This window comes from Cervus elaphus, chromosome 3, assembly GCF_910594005.1.
Source record: "Cervus elaphus chromosome 3, mCerEla1.1, whole genome shotgun sequence".
Classification (NCBI taxonomy): domain Eukaryota; kingdom Metazoa; phylum Chordata; class Mammalia; order Artiodactyla; family Cervidae; genus Cervus; species Cervus elaphus.
Genome location: NC_057817.1, coordinates 46,782,900 through 46,804,952, shown reverse-complemented (window position 1 = coordinate 46,804,952; position 22,053 = coordinate 46,782,900). Strand labels below are relative to the sequence as shown.

General features: G+C 36.0%; 1 protein-coding gene and 1 long non-coding RNA gene across 6 annotated transcripts in view; both read left to right on the top strand.

The window, feature by feature from the left end:
- Nucleotides 1-22,053, top strand: part of MSRB3 (methionine sulfoxide reductase B3) — a 169,698-nt gene that overhangs the window by 29,581 nt on the left and 118,064 nt on the right. For all 4 annotated transcript variants that reach the window (XM_043887950.1, XM_043887958.1, XM_043887959.1 and 1 more), the window contains one exon: nt 2,865-2,991. In XM_043887950.1, the coding sequence (XP_043743885.1) occupies nt 2,916-2,991 (76 nt within the window). In that variant the 5' untranslated portion in view covers nt 2,865-2,915. The remainder of the gene's footprint in view (nt 1-2,864; nt 2,992-22,053) is intronic.
- Nucleotides 15,495-22,052, top strand: LOC122684101. 2 transcript variants are annotated; one of them, XR_006337937.1, is made up of 4 exons: nt 15,495-19,476; nt 19,750-19,975; nt 20,069-20,143; nt 20,390-22,052. It is a non-coding gene; the product is annotated as an uncharacterized LOC122684101 (long non-coding RNA). The 2 variants fall into 2 exon arrangements; XR_006337938.1 differs by having other exon boundaries at nt 20,069-20,276.

Below are 22,053 nucleotides of genomic sequence, written 5' to 3'. Positions count from 1 at the left end.
TTAAAAGAGCTAATAAATGCGAAGTGCTTAGAATACTGCCTGTCATATGGCAAGGGTTTCATCAGCCGCCAAGCTTAGAATATCTTTATCCCACCGTGGAAATCAATCCAAGAGTAGTAAGTTTTCTGGCCTAAATCAGAATCAATGTTTGGAGAATGGCCTGCTAAGGCTTAATAGAATTGGGTATAAATGGACTGTTAGAAATTTCTGATTCAAAAAAAAAAAAAGAAATTTCTGATCCATATAATTTTAAAATAAAAACAAATATTTGTACATTTAAATAATAGTAAGAGCTAATGTTTGTGAGCATAAACTGTGTGCCAGGAGTTGTTCCAAGTGGTTCTAACCAATTAACTGATTTAATTGTTCTTTTAGAGTTGAGGAAACCGAGGCTCTGAGAGGGTGAGCCGCTTTGCCAAGGTGACACCACTCCTTAGGGGCAGGACCAGGATTCAAACCCAGGCAGTCTGGTCTCCTAGATCCCATCCATCCATTATGATATCACATCTTTCATCCAATGTATTCTGCAGTTTAGACTGGTTTGTCAACGTATTTTATTTCATGTATTGCAAGCATAAACTAAGAGAAACTAAGTGGAAAACGTTAAACTAAATTTGTTACATCGTTTCACCATAAAAATATTCCATTTTCTGTTCTATAGATGAGTTGCTCCTGGTGTCACATTCAGAGCCATATTAACTAGGTTTTGTTTCCTGAGGTACAACATTCTGAGTTTGATTTCACCAAGGCATCCAGAGGCATGTATCCATTCTCTAGAAATGTTTCTCGCTTTCCATCTCAGCTGCATTTTTTTCAGGGTAGACTGTAGTACCTGGTGCATTTTTGCAAAGTTAGCTGCTTTGTCTGTTATCCTCACAGTCCTAACCTATGAAATGGCATGCTTTGTAGGACTTGAGGACGGGCGGGCACTGTAACAAACTGTACTTTTTGTTAAAGAGGCTAGATTGCTCTGAAAGTAGTCACTTTGTTCCTCTGCTTTGTTGGATACTAACACAGATGGGTTCGCTTTTAAAGAAAACTGGGCAAAACTAATTTGCCACTAGATGGAGCCCTGGCTTTTTGGGTAGAAATAAAGGCAAGCGTCAGAACATTAAATCACGCCGTCATATCACGCTGAAGGGCCCCCGGTATTTGAGGCCCTCAGCTTTTAATTGCAGAATGCATCTTTGTTCTCCGCCTGACCTGCGGAGTGACATCACTCGCTTTCTTCCTGTGCGCTGGCTTTGACACAAGCCAGATGGCTGTGGCCATCGGTAGGCGCGCAGGCCGCCTGGTACCGCAGTTGATGAAACAGAATAGGAAGACGCTTTATGGTCAACTGCAGGAGCACAATGAGGCCGCGGCTTTGCTAAGTAATTACGTTCACCGTGCCCACGTTACTCCTCACAGAGAAGGTCACAGGGAGAAAAATGCGTTTTTATTTATAGTGTTGCGAGGTACAGACCTTTGATCTTTTATTAGTCAGTAGTCTGCTCCAGAGGAATGCTCTCTTTCCCCTGCTCTGCAATCACTCGTGCGAATGACATGTTTATTTATGTTTAATGGTTCTTTCAGGCTGTGCATCCTGATACTTACCTTCCCTCTTCCTCCCTTTTGTCTCCAGTTAGTAACACAAAAATGTTTTGGTTTTGTAGTGAGTTTAGTTTGGAGAAGTCAGAGTTCAGGCATGTTAATACAAGCAGATTTCTGTCAGATATACTCCAGAGTGATTTGGTCAAATATATTACTGTTTATTATGTGTTTGTTCTTTGAGGAGGTCAGGCTAGACCAGGAACAGACTTTTATTTGGGGGGAGAGGGAGTGGGGGGGTGAGGGTCAGGAAATGAACGAGACATTAATTTTATATCCATTTTTGGACATTTAGTGGTTAAGGGCACTTGTAATGTTAATTTTAAATGAAATATGGGAAGTTACTATTCATCTAGTATTTCCACCTTCATTTGAAGTTAATCTTTACCAACTGAAAGATTGTCTAAAACTTTAAAGAAAATCCTAACAACTTTTCTTTAAAGTTTAACATTCACACAGTTCCACATGATTCATTTCCAAAAGCTTTAAAAATTATTTTTACCCACTTTAAGGCCAGGTTGTGAACACTGGTTACAGAATTGATCTAGAAATTATAAATCATAAAATCAAATGAAAATTCGTAGTTGATATGTTGTCTTCAAACGTAACGCTGTTTCTAAAGTGAAGCCTCCTAGTTGTCCTTAGGTTATTTGGTTCTCTATTTTTTAAAAGTATGAAACTCTAACAAAAGAAATCTCTTAACCTTACAGTCTTAATCTTTGCAGTCTTCTCCAGATTTGCAAATAATTGCTGGAAGAAGGCAACATGGTGTGAGGAGAGAGGGGGACTTTGTAGTTGGACAGAACAAGGCTTTCTCATTTTTTTTTCCCCACTGGCTGTCTTTGTGTCCTTGGACCTTTGAGCCTTGGCTTCCTCACATATACATTGGGTGATAAAACCTACCTCCTAGGTTTATTCTAAGAATTAAATGACACAATATATGTGTATTTGGCCCCAGACAGTTCCTGTCACTTGGTATGAAGTCAGTAAATGTTAATTCCTTTCAACTGTTTTAAACTTTGTCTCTTCTTCCAACCTCTTGCAAAATGTGTTCACAGATTACACTTTATATAGTGTGTATTTTATTCATAAGATATAAACACGCCTGGGTTGAAAGTAAGCTCACCATCGGAAAAATAGGCATTTGCAATTTATTAGCACTGTGTGTGTGTGTTCAGTTCCGGATAAAACCGTAACCATCAACTGTGCAGTGAACGTGTTTAACATTTGTGATGTTTTAATTTGTTTTTGTTTTCTTTTTTTCTCCTACTCAGCTCTTGCCCCTGTTCTTTGCCTCTCGTTTTGTTGGTGAAGATATCACAGTGATGTCCGCATTCAACCTGCTGCATTTGGTGACCAAGAGCCCGCCAGTCGCCCTGCGAGCCTGTGGGCTTCCCTCAGGTGGCTGCTTCTCGTGCTGTAACAAGTGAGGGCGCCGCTCCGGGGCGGGGGTGTTTCTGCTGCAGGAAATGCTCCATTTCGTTTTCTTTTACTTGGGCCCTAATTTGAAGACGGAAATTGGTTATAAATCACCACTCTACTTTGAGTAACATTCATTTCCACAATCCTTACAACCCTTGGAAACATTGTCCAGTTTCCTTGCTTAGTATACAATTGTCACTAATATTTCATGATATCTTCTTATTCTTTAATGCGCACTACACATCTGAAAATCATAATGTCCATAAGAGGCTGGCAGTCTTGATAAGAAACTGCCCCAAATCACACAAAATAGGACATTCATCTTGTTAAAGGATAATGAAAATGCTTTTCATTCCACATGTGGCCATTCCTTTAGGAAAGAAAAAAAATTAAAATGAGCAACTTTAATGTAATAAAGTTAGTTATTGTACTTGCAAAGAAAAGATGTTCTATTTAACAATGACCAAATAAAGAGAATTACTATAGCATGTGTTAACTGGTTCTTAAATTAGAACCACCACCCAGTCTTTTTTAAAATGTGATTTTAAGCATTTAAACAAGAGAGACATAAAAGTCCAAAATTTTACTATTTGCCTGTGTTTAACATTTTAATTTTGTTATGAAAATCACAATGGCCAGATATTTTCTGTGAACATTATTATCAATATTACTTTTATTTTCTTTTAGTTTTCTCCATTACAGTATTATATAGAGAATTTCATTCTAACTCATTAAATATTCATTGAATATTAACTATGAGTGCCAGGCATTGTGTGAAGCAGTGAAGATACAACGATAAATAAGATCAAGCCAATTTCTTTAACAAGCAAAGATGGAGCTGAAACTGTGTAAAGACCATTGAACCACGTGGTGATAAGACTAAAGTATTTATGCCTCAGATGTTAGGGGAATGCAGAGGATGGTCCTAGCTCTTTGCTTAGGCGAAGGCATTTTTGGAAGGGAGGGAATGTCTCTGAAGTTTAAGGAAGGCTTCATGTAGGATATAGTGCTTAAGTTGAATCTCAAACTATGAGCAAGAGTTAGCCAGATGTCCAAGGAGGGCAAAGGACTTTTCTGACATATGAAGTAGTGTAGGAAATACATGAAGACCTGAAAAGCCAAAGTATGTTCAGAGAAATACAAGTTATTTAATGTGGCTTGCTTTGGTGGGTGAGGGCAAGTTAGAAGAGATAAGAAAGAAAGGTAGACAAATCATAAAGTGCCTTATATGATGTTTAAAAAATTTTAAATCTTAGGGAAGGGATGAAGGGGGAGTAAAATGACTTGGTTTGCATTTATAAGGTTTATTGATTTAGTATGCTGGAAGGTCAGTGCTGGTTCCAGATATTTCTAAGAGAAGGTAGAGATGGCAGCTTAATTAGAAGTGAGGATAAGGCTTTTGTCTTGAAGCTATACTTGAATAGTAAACACTGTCCATTTCAAAAAATAGCTTTTACGTCTGTTTGAGTTGAGGGGTCAGTAAAGCTTGATGCTTGGAGTCCGTGACCACTCTTCTGACACCTTTGCTTCCCAACCTGCCATGTTCTTGCACTGCTGCCTCTGAGTATGTTGGCAGAGCTTGAGGCCGGAGGGGCTCATGGAGCATGCAGAGCCTTAACAATGATTATTACAGCAGGTGTGGAAAGAAGGGGGATGGATAAGAGAAAAATTCAAGTTATAGAACTGACAAGTTTTACTTCTTTTATTGTATGTAAGCTGGAGGGAGAGCATCAACCAGTGTAGTTTCTGTGCTATGTGAAACTTTTCCATGACTCTGAACTATGTATAATAATTCCTGGGTTGGGAAGATCCCCTGGAGGAGGAAATGGCAACCTGCTCCAGTATTCTTGCCTGGGGAATCCCGTGGACAGACCTCTGGTGGGCTACAGTCCCTGGGGGTCACAAAGAGTCAGACTCAACTGAGCAACTGAGCACACATGCACATAATAATTGGAGTATGCAAGTTATTTAACTAATATGTAGCCATGTTTTCCACCAGGAGAAAACCCCAGGTGTGAAAGCACTAGCATGATTCTTGCAACATTAGTTTGTCATACACCAAGGAGGCTCAGCATTTATGGAAACTTATTAATTAACATGGTATCACTCGAGATATGACAATTGTAGAGTTAAGAGGTTTCATAATGAAATTGTTTAATCAAAATATGTGTCTTTAAATTTTGATATCCACATGATTCAAAGATAAATTCAACAAAGATTGATAGTTTTTAAGAAGTAACCATTATAGCACAATGCTTAAGCACACAAATTCTGGAATTCCACACATCTAAATTCTAGCTTTGCCACTTAACTGGCTTCGTGCCTTGACTTCCTTGTTTGTAAAATGGGAATGATAATAGTACTAACCTGGAAGGGTTGCTGTGAGAACAAAATAGCTTAGGATGTGAAAAATGCTTACAATAGTGGCTGACATATAGTAAGCACTGTATATAAATGTTCACTAGGTCACTGTAGACATCTGTATCGATATAGATATATATTTTTTCGATTTTTCTAGTAAAATAGACTTTAAAAAACATTTCAATACATCCCATATTGCACTTAACTCTTTTTACTTTAATCGGAGCCACACATGCACTTTATATTTGAGAAATAACCATCTCAGTTTGTTGTTTTGATCTCTTTATTTTACTCATACATCCCAATGAACCAGAATTCAAGTCCTATAGATATACAACACATTTCTTTTATTCTTACTATCTAGTACTAATGGATGCTCAGATGGACTCGGTCTTTTTTGCTTAGGGCTTGTAAACCTATTTTACTTTGATAAATGAATTGGTAGAGTAGTATTCCATAATTGCTTAGCCATTCAAGGACCTAGTACTTTTTAAAGTGTTATGAAATTTCCAGTGTACACATATTTCATAGCTTCAGTGTCAGCAAAATCTTTGTTACCGTCCATTTCTCTAACAGAATTTTACTTTTGTTGTTGTTCAGTCACGTCTGACTCTTTGCAACCCCATGGACTGCAGCATGCTAGGCTTCCCTGTCCTTCACTATCTCCCAGAGTCTGCTCAAATTCACAGAATTTTACTCTTAGAAAAGTAGATATGTTGAAGACACTGCTAAGTTCAACAATAATGTGAAACAAACTATTTAAATTTTGAAAAAGAAAAGTGAAATCGAAATGGGAATTCTGGCCTTCATCACTTTATTCAAGTAGAGAGCAAAGAGGCCAAATTTGGAGATACAGGAAATTAAGGTAAAAGTTTGGCGTCTTGCTGTAATTCACTGTTCCCTGGTCAAAACCCATTACAGCAAAAATCTCTGTAAATCAAAAAGATTTCTGCTCCCTAGCCAGTACCCTACTAATTTTAGGTATTATTCAATACGAAATAATTCCAGAACTGAAAAATAATTGGAGCACGCTCTTAAAGTTGATTATAACTGGATTGGCCTGTGTGAAGGCCACATCCCAGAAGGCTGATCTATCATTTTTCAGCTTTGACTTCCTTTTCTTTTTATTTTTAAATAGGCATAATTTCAATTTAGAGCTTATTAAGTGCATCTGAGTTATGGTTTGCTCATGTTTGTAATTAAAGGTTATTTTTTTTTTTTCTCTCAGAGCTCTTCTTAATTTCCTATAACAGTTTCTTTTATGTATTGAAAAAGAGCACTGGAATAGGAGTCAGAGAACGAACCGCAGCTCTGTCATTAACTTGTGTGACCTTGAACATACCAGTAAACAGATCTCAGTCTCTTTATTTTTAAAATGAGAAATTTAAATTAGAAAATCTTTTCAGTTTTGAAATTCTGTGATTTTATGAACTGTCATTGTTTTTACTTGGCTTTGGGTTAATCAGATCTTAAGAGTCGGTACTAATTAACGACTGGGAATTTACAGAAAAATCTGCCTGGTTGTGGTGGGAGGACAGAAATATTTTCCATGTTTGAACATTAGAATTCCTCGCCTCTAACTCAGGACTGAAGGGGTTATCTTAGGAAGGGTTAGGAAGCACAATTTTACACATAGTTTCAGTGCTTGATAAAAATTAAGTCTAATTGTAACTTAGACTAGATATCATGGTAGTTTTCAGCCCAGTGAGAGTATTTGTCTAAGTAGTACTAATTACAGTGATAAATTGTGCTTTTCTGCATCATACACGTAATATGTGGTTGCTACTCTTATAGACTTTACTGGCATGTTTAACAGTCCATGAATTGAACAGCCACATGGCAGTTTATGCAGTTTTTAAAGTTATGTCATAATATTCTAATGTAGAAATTAGAAATCTTAAAGACAGATACTTTGCAAATGGTGTTTGTAAGTAGAACTATCATTTGGTTAAGTAGGGATCTCGAAGAACCAGGGGCCTGTGGCTCCAGAGCTTAGCACAGTGCCTGGCACTTAATAAATATTTGTTAAATGAATGAATAAACATTTGGAAAGTTTACATGTAGGTGAAGTGATAGCTATAACAGAGAGGACAAATTTATCTGAGACTCTTTTCGGCCTCAAATAAATCTAATGGGAAGGTTAAATTAAAGTTCATAGTTTGGGCGCCTTTTGAAAATATTGTAAAAAAACCAATTTCTCTTTTCTCACTTTATTGCATTAATACAATATGGTAGATTTCTTAGGTATAAATCACATTGTAGCCCACAAATAATAATAAAAAATGGTAACACAGATTCAAACTATATAATCCAAAATTTCTTTTACTTTTTCTCTCCAGCAATTTGAGTTTTGGTGATAAACTGTTTGAGGAAGGGAATAAGTACATATTATAAGTACAAATTATACATATTATGAATAAGTACGTATTATAACCTGTAATATAGTAAGTACATATTATAGCCTGCAGTCCATGGGGTTGCAAAAGTGTCATACACGAGTTGGCAAATAAACAACAACAAATACCATGAGAAGTAAGAACTCGGGTTCTTTTGGTCGCTTCTCTCTGGAATGAATTAACACTGTCTGTTGGGCTTTAAGTTCTGCATTTGTAAGGAGGAAGTGCCACATATACAGTGTTCTTGGGGTTTCTCTGGAGTGCCACGCACCAAAGCGACGTCCGCAAGTGAGAGGTCCTGTCGCTCAGGGCTGAGCTGCCAGTGTTTCATTAGCAGCGTGTGATGCTGTCTCTGTATTTACTGTAAAGAAATAATTGAAATCAGTGGTGTCCTACTCACCTACCGAATAGACTGGCTTTCTGTATTATTTTTATTTTTTAACCATTTTGGATCATGAAAACATGAACCATCTTTAATCTAAAAAAAAAAATTTTTTTTAATTAAAGTTATGACTTTTCTTCTCCAGAAGAAAAGAAACATATGTGCACCTATGCAAGTTTCCATCCAGTGTCAAGATTTTTTTTTTTTTTATTAGATACTCTGATACTTGTAATTGAGGGCTCTTTGACCACAGATTCAGAACCTGTCTTCTAAAAGATACACTTGAAACCAATACAAAAACTCTAAGCAGAATGCATTATTTCCAATTTCTGTATTGATGTCACCAATGAAATTTTCTCCCACAAGTTCAGTTTAATGTTCTCTATTCTCTGGCTTCACATTCTTACATGTTCACCTTACCTAATTTAATTTGATTAAATTGAAAGTGCCTTGTGGAGGGCTATTTTTTTTTTAAAAGAAACAAAGAGTTCTTAAAAAAAAAAAAAAGACATTCAGATTTCAGCTCCCCTAATTCACAAAATTTGCAATTAATTGATTGAAATGTATCCACTTTTCCCAGTAGATGGCACTAGGTTTACATTCTTTCACTTGAAAGGGTATTGATATCATTAGCACATAGGTGCGTTGTGAAAACTTAAACAAAAGTATGTTAAAAATATTCAGTTAAGAACACATGGATTTACAAACCACAAATTTTTTCTGCTTATATTATGTTCAAACAATATTTGTAGAGTGCAAAACCTTTTTCCATTTTCAACAGTCTTCCAACTCCCTTGTGCTTGGACATCTCATCGAAATTGTCTTTCATGTGTAGACTTTCTATAAACTAAAACACGTTTTCATAAATTAACTTATCTTGTATCCAAATAGCTGATTTAACAGTAATTTATGGTTTTATATGTAGCTAAATTTTCTTCAGCAGACCACCCAAGAATTAAAGAAAATTTCACATTTTGTTTTGCTATGTTTTGAGTTTTTATAGAATCTTGAAAATGTTATTAATTTAACATGTTGACTGTTAAGCATGAGTCCTTTCTTGCATAAATGAAAATATTTTTGGAAGCTAAGAAAAATTATATTTAAAATGTTGATGAGGACTTGAATACAGCTATATTCTTTACTAAAATAAAGTGTTTTAATAACTCCGTGATATAATAAAGTATTAGTTAATGTTCAAATGTTGCTGCACAGCATCTAATTATTAGATGAGTTTTAAAAATCATTTGTGCATGAGGCCAAATTGCTATAGAACAATAAATGCATATGTATGAATAAGGTGTTGGGCATATGGTTTGTTAAATGTGGAATTTGTTAATTTTTTGTTAAATATAGAATAAACTCTTCACCTACATTAATAATTATAAAATACCTAACAAAATCTAGTGTCAACAGAGATAAGATAGGCATGAACACAAAAGAATTTTAATTTTGTTTGAGAAATTCTCTGATTAACAATGACCACTGAATATGAAATATTTTAAGTTCTGAAAACAAATGATAATGTTACAGTTAGTTTATTGAGACAACACAGACTTTTGGGAATCATATAGATAGAATTATTAGATGTTTATCTAAACATGTTCACAAAAATTTACCCAACAGATCACAGAAGGATTTATTAAAACAAGCCGTCTTTTGCTTGTTTTCAGCAAATATGTGTTTAATGAAGAATGGGATGTGAATGACAGTTTACAAGGCGTTACTAATACATGGCTAGATATTTGATGAATTTTCATCGTCAGTCTTTTCTAGTTTTATAGCTTCATCCTAAACATTTTATTTAGAGATTGAATCTCTCATGGTTGCTTCTGCTAGATATATTTTAATTTAAAATGCTTTGAATAGATTTTATTGAGATGCAGTGGCAAATTATCTCAATTTTTGTGCCTTTGCATTTGAAATCAACCCTTTGAAAATTTAAAATCCCCATTTATTTTAATTCTCTTGGTTTTTCCCTCTCTCTTTTTTTACATTTAGTATATTTGCAATTGTTTTAGTCACTTTAGAATGCATGTTATAAAAATTACCATGAAATGACAAAGATATCAGTTATTTAGGTGACTTTTAAGAGATATACATTTATAGAATTTAAATTTACTCGGTTACTACTATGGTAAGCGTTTCCTTCAACAGTAGATATATTTATTGTATTCAACCACATAATTGCAAATTAAGAATGTACTGCTAATCTAACTTCCTAGATTACTTAAATTTTAAGCAAGCAAATAAAACCCCAAATTTTATAGCTATAGTTTTCAAGATTTAGTTTTGTTACAGAAGTGCATAGTTGCTCACAGAATGGTACAGCTGTTCATAGTATATTCCATTTTGATCAATATTTCTTATGCAAATTTTAGATAACATCACAGCAAGTTTCTGAGTTTGCTATCCTGTTTTTGGTATTGATGAAGAATGAGTTTGGAAGCATAATCTGCATTTACTAGTTTGTTTTTACCACCAACTTGCCTTCTGGCCCCAGAATTTGTTTTGTACCTTTTATTCCTATTCCTCATCTGTAAACTTAGAATGAAATACATTCTTGTCAAATTGTTCACAATTAGATATTACCCTCAAGTGTTAACGTTACTTGACATTTCCCAGAAATTCATTCTGTGCAACTTTAATCCCTGGCTATAAGGGAGAATAAACTGGAAAAATATAAAAAGGCAGGGGTGGGACATCAAATAAGTCTGGGAAAGTTGATAGGTTTGATCATCAAAATCTATTTCTATTACAGGAAAACCCGTGGTTCCTGTATAGTAAGCTCTGGCAAGGTAGAGATTTTTTTGTGTGTTTAGTTCACTGTGTCGTCTTAGCAACTAGACTTCTGTCATCTGTCACTTATTGAATAGGTACTCAATAAATATTTGTTGAATGAATGAATGGTGATGAATAAGTAGCATCATCTTACGTATCAAAATAATGCCACATAGTAAGTAATGTGAGCTCTGTTTTTAAGGAAAATACATTCTTGGAAAGATGGCTACTTTGGGCCCAAATTTTGTTATCTATAGAATAAAGGGAGTTATATACTTCATGTTTTTATGATTTTATATAAACATTTCCTCCTTTGCTTTACTACTGAAGAAAGGAGTAGAATAAATAGGAAAAGCATTGTGCGTCTTTTTGCCCAGAATGGCTGATGAACTTCTTAGATTAGGATTTGAAGCAGTGACAGTTCTTCTGGAGGATATTGAAGGAATGCAGTAGATGGAGTTATAATTAGCAGGAGATTGTAGGAGGAGAGGGTGGCGGCGTGGAGAGTGGAAACAGACTGTGGGCACATAGGTTAGTGAAAGATGGGCATGTTAATGTACAACAGAGCTTTGGTTCAAGAGAGGAATATAATGAATGAATAAATTAAAGGAGGAAAGCTGCAGACAGGAGCTCGCTCTCGTTAACCAGGTGTGTGACTAGGTCATACAACATCTTTGGGCCTTGGTTTTCTTCCTCATGAGGGCTTTGGGCTAGAAGTTTATCAATTCCCAAATTATGAACACTTGTTCTACTAATAGCCAATAAAACTGATTCCATCATCATATGGAGAAACTGCATGCTACCATATCTAAGATGACCTGTTTTCACATTTCCTCATCTTGGTAATGAGGATGCAGGATACAAATCATTTTGATAAGGAAGTATTGCTCTGGTCTGATTGACAGCTCTTTTCTACCTTTCTAGTGGAGCATAAAATAATGGTGTGTCAAAATACCACATATTCAGTAATGGACGCTGGCATAAGAAAGTCTGGACGAACTCTTCATTTAAAGCTCATGTAACCCAGATTTTCCTAATCTGGTTTGACTGTGGAAACTTCTCTCACCCCCCAACAGGAACTACCTGTAAGCATTTGTTTTGTTTTTTTTCAGAGCCAGTGTTTCACATGATATGTTTTGCGGAATTCTGGATTAAGTAATCTCAGAGTCTTAAATCCAGAGAATTAATGGAATATTAGCCATAATAAAAGACTTGAGAGTGGAACTCTAGAGAGGTAATAAAAGATTCAGAGTGGTAATTAAGAAAAAAATTTAGTTCACAATTTATTTTTTAAAAAATTTCATCGGTTTATTGAGCAAATATTATTTCAGTTTTTAAACTAACTTCTGAGAAACAGCCAGAGTGGTCATTTAGAAAACATCTTTAGGAAGAAAATTTAAATAGCAATAATTAAAATGGAGAGTTGAATAAATATTTAAGTACAACATGCACTTATTTAGTACTTACTCTTCTCTGGGCACAATGTAAGGTTCTGGGTTGCAAAGATTATTCAAATTATCCCCCTATCCCTTAAGGAGATATTGAATAATTCAGAAGAAGTCTTATGCCTTTACCTTAGTTATCTGGCTGATAAAGAAAACTGTAAATTTTTTGACTTTTTTTTTTCTCCAGAACCTCTTAGATTTTTCTGGACTGTATACATGTATAGCTAGACTCAGATTTAGCTGTTCATTGAGTGACAATTGCAGACTTATCTGTCCGTTGAGCTTAATTAATTTAGATTTTAAATTTGATTTGGGTGATAATGTAATTTTAGACATTTACAAAGCTGAGCTCTTAGACAGTGTAGATTTTAGTTTCTTTGTAAAAAGGTATACTTGATGTTACATGGAAATAAAATTCTGCATGGTAATCTAAGAGAGGGCTCCTCTCCGTCCTTTTTGGGGGTGGTTACCTGTCATCTTCCCCTTTCGGTCTGTGCTCCCAAGACGGTGAGGGAGGATGGGAGAGAGAGCTATTTTTTGCAAGTCTTTTTGATTGCATGTGAAATGTAGAATGGAAATGAGCCTGTCTGTTTTTAATTTTTTTTTCTATACTGGCTATGATGTTCTACTGAAGACCCATACTGGAAAAAAATATTAAAACCAGGGAACGCTAACTTTGTCAGACGTTTCACTTGCAATCAGTTAGACTTGAAGTTAAGTAACTTTCTCTTCCACTATTGTCATTTGATGATGGCAGTGCCTTTCAAAATTCTCTTTTTAGTCAGATGCTTTGCAAGTAAGAAAACGCTTTCTGGATCAACACATGTTTGAAATATTTCCCTGAACTCTAGTCTTCAAGGTCCACATTAATACAAAAGTCATTGTTCTTGGTATTGGCATTACGTTTGGAAGAATTGATAAGTACTCTTTAGTTTATTTTAACACACTTAGTGAACAGTGATAAAATGATTTCTACACGTGAATTCAACAATTAAAACTTTGTAACCTGCAAGTAAAGGATAGAAATGTAAAATGTGGTTTGTATTTTACAGAGTTCATTCAGGTTAATGTATCATCGGATAAATGTAGTGGTAAAGCTCTCCACTGTCTCCTCTCAAGAAAATCATGCAGCCTTACAGATTATTTACTATTAAAGGCTAGAATTTGAAATCATATTAATAGACTTTAGATGTTGTGGGAGGTACATTTACTCCTATTGACTTGCAGTGAGAAAACATTGACATATTTCCCTTTTAATTTTAAAACTGCCTTATTTCTCTGCTGCCCAATTTTTCCTCTTCCAGATCAGAATCTACATTTTATTGACTTTGCAGTGAGAAAACATTGACATATTTCCTTTTTAATTTAAAAACTGCCTTATTTCTCTGCTGCCCAATTTTTCCTCTTCCAAATCAGAATCTACATTTTATTCTGGCTATTTTACTTTGTTAAATTAGCTAATCCCACTGACATGAAAGACTCTGATTACCATCTTGACATTGTATGTATTTGATCACACTACATGTATCAGCTTGTTTACATAGAGTTCTCTTCCCTATTTGAATCTTCTTTGGCCCACTGACCCTGTAGATGCTGTTTCTACAAATAATGTGAGTTTTCTATATCCCAGTTATAATCGGACCTAGTCTATGTTGGTGGGCAAAGTTTAACAGTATTAATGTCTTCTTTGTTAACTCTCTTGACACAAAACTTTACATATATTTTTCCTATAAGACTGCACATTGTATTGATTGTTTTTCTTATCTTTACTGCTACAGTATGTGTTCCCCTAAGGGCAGCAACCTTGACTTCCTCATTTTTAATTTTCCAGTGCTCATCACAGTTCTTACTTCACTGTAGATGTTTAATAAATAGTTGCAGAAAGTATGAGTTAATATTAGGCTCAACAGTTTATGTGTTCAAAGAATTTATAATCTGGGAAGATAAAGCAGAAACAACTGAAGATATTTGAGAATAATTGCAAAATATTATATTAGCTCACGTAAATTGTACCCTGCAGAGTAAATACACTAGTACTGAGGATATTCAGATGAAAGATCAGAGTAGGGATGAATTTATAGGGATATGTAGACTTGGAAGGAAAACTTCCTTGAAAATATTTTCTTAGTTTATCTATTCAAACCTTCAGTATAGAAACCAGAAGACCAATTTTATCATTCAACTATGCACCACTAAAACATATGGTCTTGTTTAATTCAAGAAGTTTAAAATGCTGTGTTGCCTTGGCATGCTTATAATGTCCATTGATGTTAATTAGAACTCTGTGCATGCATCAGTAGAACAGAGCTGAAACTGATCTGTAGAACCGTCTTATGTGAAGTATAATAGAAAAACAGCAAGAAGGCATGAAATGCGATTACTACTATGAGAAATAAAGATATGCCTTTTCTCACATATAGAAAAGAAAAAGATCTTTACCTTCTGATCCTATGGCCTAGAAGGTTTTTTTGTTTTCTTTGTGTCGTATGTAGGACGTGGTGGACCAACAAAATTAAACTGAAACTAAGTGTAAAAATTAAGAATGTTTTTAAAAAATGAAAACTAAGTCAAGGTACTAATTTTATATTTTCTTTAGTTATGGATGGTTCCTGCTACCACCTACAAGATTACTTTGAAGGGGAGATTTATTGAAATGTTTCCTAAGGGTAATTGTTTGGCCAAAGGATTTTGTTCTCTAGGCCTGTCAAAAATTCATCACCAAAGAACACCTACTGAGTGTCTTGCACATGACTCCAGGTTGGGAGTGATGATCGATAGTCTGAAAGGGATGACATTAAGTACACAGAGGCAAACTAGCAGAGGCTGTGTTTGCCTCTGATTCTGTGTTCAGCGTTCAACCAAATACTCTCTAAGAGCTATTCTGAGTATAGCCTTTGGCTAAAAGGATTTCACTTGGAAGAAAGAAAGGTCATGTCAGACAATGTCTGTCCTAAAATATTGCAATTGTAAATTTCCAGATATAAAAGTATATTCTTTTTGTTGTTGTTGCTAATCTACATTTTGGCCATCTGATGCGAAGAAATGACTCATTTGAAAAGACCCTGATGCTGGGAAAGATTGGAGGCGGGAGGAGAAGGGGATGACAGAGGATGAGATGGTTGGATGGCATCATTGACTCAATGGACATGAGCTTGAGTAAACTCCGGGAATTAGTGATAGACAGGGAAGCCTGGGGTGTTGCAGTCCATGGGGTCGCAAAGAGTCGGACACGACTGAGTGATTGATCTACCCTATTCATATTCAAGTTTTAGTATTTGTGTTATAGTTACTTGTCTCCATCTCTACCACTGGACTAGGAACTTTTTAGTGTATTCATCTCTCACCTACCTTCCAGATGGTGAGGGGCAGGGAGGCCTGGCATGCTGCAGTCCCCGGAGTCACAAAGAGTTGGACATGACTGAGTGAACAGCAACAACGATCTCTCACATTGGCTGTTTCCCCCGGGTGTCCGGGAAGCTCTTCCTTCAGACGGTAGCACAGCCAGCTTCTCCTCCTCCAGGGCTGTGCTCAAATGTCACCTCTGTGAGGCTCATCTTGACCATTCTGTTTAAGGTTATAGCCCTTACTTCCAGCACTCCCCGTCTTCTCTGCCCGGCTCAGTTCTACCCTTTTCCCCCATCCTGTATACTTACCACCTTCTGAGAGGCTATATAATAATTTTCGTATTTATTTTTGTTGTGCTTTATCTGTTTTCTACCCCTGCTGGGATGGCGGCTCCCTGAAAGGATCTTGATTTTGCTCACAGATATGTCTTAAGGACTTAGAATAATGCCAGAAGATAGTAGGTGCTCAGGGCTTCCCAGGTGGGACAGGGGTAAAGAATCTACCTGCCAAGTCAGGAGACACAGTGTCCATCCCTAAGTCGGGAAGATCCCCTGGAGAAGGAAATGGCAACCCACTCCAGTACTGTTGCCTGGAGAATCCCATGGACAGAGGTACCTGGCGGGCTACAGTCCATAGAGTGGCAGAGTCAGATACTTCTGAATACACATGAGTAGGTGCTCAGTAAGTAATTGTTGAATGAATGAATGAGTATTTTACTTAGCTGAGTACTCTGTAAACACTCAACAATTTTGATGACTTAAAAAACCAGTCAGAAAAACGTATCGGTGGTTCTCAAAGTAAGCCCTGCAGCCCTAGTTTCATGGAAACCCCAGATCTGAAGCCAGTGTAATGATGGCTTAGATGGTATGTTCATCTCAGGTATGTTTTTCCTGTATAGGTCTATGCTGAAAGAAAAAAATCAAAAGAATTGAGTATTCTTCTACAAGCATGGAGCTTTTCTTTCTTGTGTTATGCATTTTTTAAAAAAACCTTTATTAAATTACTAGAATGCAAAACAAAACACAAGGAAAAATGGTTCATGGTACACAATTTTATATTCTATTGTAAAAATGGGCTAGACATGGCTTTTAAATGCACACTTATTTAGAAATTCCTAACACTACTACATCTGGGATAAAAGTTTCCTTAACTTTCCAAAATGACAGACTAATAACCGACTAAAAATTGTAATTTATAGTGAAAATTGAAATAGACCATTTGTAAATACAGTGGCAAGATATTTCAACATGAGCTTTACTCAAAGGAAAATAAGATAGTCTTATCATCTCTAATTCACTTACTATATTGGTAAAATAATAGTTTTATTTTTTTCTGATCCTAGGATCAAAATTAAAATTATGCGATCTTAAGATTTTGTTTTGTTTTGATTTTTCACACTGAAATATAAGATTTATGACTTAAAAGTGCCCTAAGATTTAGGTTACAGGTTTGATTTACTTCTTAACAAGAATTTTAAAAGCCTTTCAACATTTTATAGACATTGTGAGAATCCCATTTGAACCTTGTCACTGACCCTCTGCTGAAGGAGTGAACCCAGGTAAAACAGACATTGGCTAATAGACAAATGTTTTTACTTTCTGGATGTACTACAGTGATCATTACTTTCCTCTCTTGTTATCTTTAGTTGTTAGTGATAGTTTTCTAGTTGAAAGTTATCATATAATTTAGGAAGAAATAAGAAATTTGTAGCTTAATTTTTCCATGGGTTTTGCACTCTGACAGCCTGAGATTTGAGTCAGTATATCTTTTTTACTGTTTGTCCTTTTTAAGTTATGTTATAACCTCTCTGAACCTCAGTTTCTGTATCTGTAAAATGGACATGACATCTACCTCCTAGAATTATTGAGAGGATTAAATGTAGTTATGAGAAAGTGCCTAGAAATATGTCTGGCACAGAGTAGTTACTCAAATTTTAATTTTCTTTTCTTCTTCCAATTCTTGTTTGAATCATTTTTAAAGAGAACTTGTGAGGAAAATACTATCCCAAGAGAATTATTTTAGAAAAATAATTATCAATAAAATATTTCAGCACACTGAAATACCTGATCTGGTTATCTTCTAAAGTACAGTTTTAACCTCAGAATTCCCTGTAATAAAAATGATAATTTAATACTGTATTTGTTTAGACAGTGTTAGTTAACTGCTCACTGTGATTCTCATAGCAGACTTCTGAGGGTGGTGGTACGTGGAGAGAGACCCACTTGTCTAAGGTCCCATGACTAGGAAGCAGACAGAGGCAGAGAGTGAACTCTAATTCAAGACAATACTGGATTCGAGGCAACAATATGGAACCAGCTTTGATATACAAAGAGACTGTGGGCGTATTTTAGCAAATAAATGCCCTTTGATTGGGTTCAGGGTGGATCTGATATACGCCAAGCTTACTCCGTAAGGCACGGTGTTGTGATTAGATACCAAGGCAGCAATGTTACCCGTTCAGTTATGCTGCGTGTTGTCTGTGTATACACACACACTCGTGGCTTCAAAGTACTCTATTAAGCATTTAAATAAAGAGAAAAGTCTTTTCCTCACATACTTCTAAGTCAATTTAGGGGTCATTGAACAGATGTCATATAATACTAATGTCAAATTACCCTGTGTAATAAGAAAATTACAGTACCTGAGTGAAGATAGTAAAGGGAAACCATCCAATGAATTATTCTAGAATTTCAAAATGAAATGATTTCTTCGAAATTAACAGTGGCACCACACGACTTTAGAAAAGTGAGTCTGATAGGGAGAAGGAAAATTAGAGACAAAAGTGAAGCCTTTCTGTGTTTATATACGCCAGGTTTTGGTTATGATGCTAGGAGAGCTAATGTAAGAGTATAGCTTTCAACTGTCCAGGAAAGCATATTATTATTAAACTATGTGGCAAGAAATTTATTAAAATTTGACTAACTTCTCATTGTTTCATATTAAATCACAATAGTTTCTAGTCCACACACACTTCCTTTTGCTATTAGGCACACTTTAAAAGCCTAATTATTTTGAGAACATAGTATGACCAAAGAATAAAAATGTACAAAGTTTGACAACTTTAAATAAACACTAGCATTTCTTAAAGAACAAACCTCACTTACAGTTAGGAAACAATATTTATATTTAAGGTTGAAAAGCCAGGATGTAGGAAAATTTTGTTAATTTGGAAGATGACCTTTAAGTGCACCAAAACCAAATAATTTGTAGGCTATGACATAGGGCACATTCCTATGAAATTTGTGTGAATGCTGCTTTAGTGGTTCTTGAAAGACAAACAAAGAAAGCTGGAATGAAATCTTTACCCCCGCCACCCCCCCCCCCCCCAAATAAGACGGAGCCTAACAAAAGAATACAGCAGTACGCTTTCAAAGCTTGCCATTAAAACGAGGTCTCTGTAGCACGACTAATGAGATGGTTCATAGTGGAAAACAATCTGTTTTTAAGAATGTTTAGATCAAAAGTAATTTCTAATCTATGAAATAAAGTCTTTTCAATACCCTTCATTCACCAGCAAAGCTTTTATGTTTGTATTATTTACTTCAATCAGATGTTTTCAATTTTACCTTTTCTCCTTGTACAAATACTTGACATGGTTCGTCAATACTGACCAACAGTTTTATTCTTTTTCTTCAGAAAAGAGAGATTTTTGGAGAGAAGGAGAATGGAAAAGAGAGAAACATCTTTGCCTAAACGATTTGCAAGCATCTGTGCTTTAAGCTACTTTTTATGAACACTCCTTAGTAAATGACTCAAGGTAAAAAAGCAGAAAAGCATCCAATGTTAGGAAATTGCAATCCAATACCATGTAATTTAAACCTGCAGTTGCTTCTCTTGTACTAAATGACATACAGATGGGTAGCTTAGTTCTCTCAACTTTAGGAACACAATTGGTCTTTTTGTATGAATGAACATATATTAACAAAAATATTTTGGACAGAATTGTTTCAGAATTGTTTAACTGTACAGAGTTGAATTATCTGTGCCACTGGAAAGAATAATTTTAACCAAGATATTTTTATCATATTAGGTTTGCAATTAATGAATTTTTCTGGACAAAATCAACAAAGATACAACCCGTCCAACATATAAAGAAACAGAAACAAAAAACACCTCTTAAGATGTCTGTAGCGAATTGAGCGGAGACTCACCTCTCACAGCCAGTTCTGCTTTCAAGCTGTGGAGAGGCTTGTTCTGATCGGACAGACATTTCTCAGGGAAACATTTCTGTCTGTCTCTTAGAAGATATAAAAAGTGTAAGTAGTAGGTATTTGGGTAAAGCCTGGTGTAACATGGGGTCCAGCGAGGTGAGTGACACTGCGGCTGTTCATTCGTGTGGCTCTTTTCAGGCCAGAGCAGCACCAGCCACGCTTTGTGGAAGGTCAGAAGAGGTGCTGGTTGACAACCCACAGGCCTGCTCAAAGGTGTGCTTTTCCGTTTGGCTCTGCTCTGCTCTTTTTCTGCCTCCATATTTCCTCAGAGAATCAGTCACTCTGTCCTGGTGGCCCTGATTCTGGAAGCTGATATCCCTCTTCAGTCCCAGAGTCAGAGTCAGTGGTTAGTTGTGTTTCTCTTGTTATAATTCCAGTGATCTCATATACTATGACAGTAGGTGCCTTAAAGTAAAAGGAGTAGGAAGCATTTCTACTCCTCAATCATGTTTCTTTTAGGTTTCCAAAGAAGTTTTTACTATTCTGAAAACTTAAGCAAGCTTTCTCATAGTAACTTCGAAACATGGTAAGAAATTTTTGCACGTAGGGCCATCTGCATGCCTCTTTCACGCTGTGATGCAAAAGCAAAGAAAAGCAACTTTGCTGCATTGAGTAAGGGTTGCCATGTCTGTAGTTACAGGTATCCCTCAGCATTCATGGGGGATTGCAGTTACCAAAATCCGAGGATGCTCAGGTTCCTTATATAAATTGGCATAGTATGTACATATAACCTATGTACATCTTCCTTTATACTTTAAATCATCTTTAGATTGCTTGTAATGATACCTAATACAATGTAAATGCTGCATAAATAGTTGCTTTAGCATGGCAAACTCTAGGTTTGCATTTTGGAACTTTCTGGAATTTTAGGGGGGTGGTGAATATTTTCCATCCTGTTTGGTTGAGTGTATAGTTGTGGAACCCGCGGATACAGAGGACTGACTGTATTTCTCTTCAGTCATTTGTTCAGGTAAGACAGAATAACACATATAAGCAGGTGTTGTCTGGACATTTTACTGCAGACTATATAAGTTGAAATAAAAGCTAACATTGTTATTAGAATCACATTAAAATTATTTTACCATTGAAATACATTTAATCAGTGAAGTCTTCCTAGGTATACTTCACAAAAGGAAAATGTAGGTCTATAAATAAAATCCCATTCACTTTTCTTTATCTTTCCCACCCTCCTTATTTTTCTCACTCTTTTTTTTGGAACTTCTTGAAACTATATTAGTATACATGCCTTCTCCTGGAGTCTGTTACACGTTTCTTGCCCATTGAAACATGGTAAGATACAGTCTTGCAAGAGATATTTATTTTAAAGGACTCTTCAGAACCCAGGGAGGCCTCTGCCAGAATTACTGTGCCCTGCTCACTTGCTTCAGTTGTTCCGACTCTTTGCAACCCTATGGACTGTAGCCCGCCAGGCTTCTCTGTCCATGGAATTTTTCAGGAAGAATACTGGAGTGGATAGCCCTTCCCCCCTTCCCTTCTCCAGGGGATATTCCCAACTCAGGAATCGAACTCGCGTCTCCTATGTCTCCTGCATTCCAGCAGATTCTTTACTGCTGAGCCACTGGGGAAGACCCGACAGAATCACAAAGAATAGCAATTCCTAGTTGTGGAAAAATGCATCTCTCAGGTTCAGTAAATAACTAGGATAGTATTTAAATCACTCAGGATGGAAATTGAATGAGGAAGGTTTCAAGCTCTTCTACTAATTGAATGGAGAGTTACTGTTTAACATAATATGCCCATCATCTTATATATACAGCAGAAATGCTTATAGTTATGTGTTTTGAATTTGTTTGTAAAAAACATTCAAGGTCTTGGAAGACATAAAGGATGTGTTCCCATCTTGTGAATGTTCAGTGGGTTTTTACTGTCTTGTGCTAGCAGCTTTGGCTATAGCACATCATCAGCGCACCAGTGGGATCACTTGAATCTTGAGCACCTTTCTTTTTAAATTGAGAGAAATAACTGCAGTTCAGGTAAGTTTGCCGAGTGTGTCCGGGACTGCTCTGGTCATTGACAAGTGACGGCAGAAGCTGTGCTGTGGCGGTCAGCCAAAGCGGTTATTTAGGATTGAAGCTAAAACTCCTCCTTCTCCTTCTCCTCCT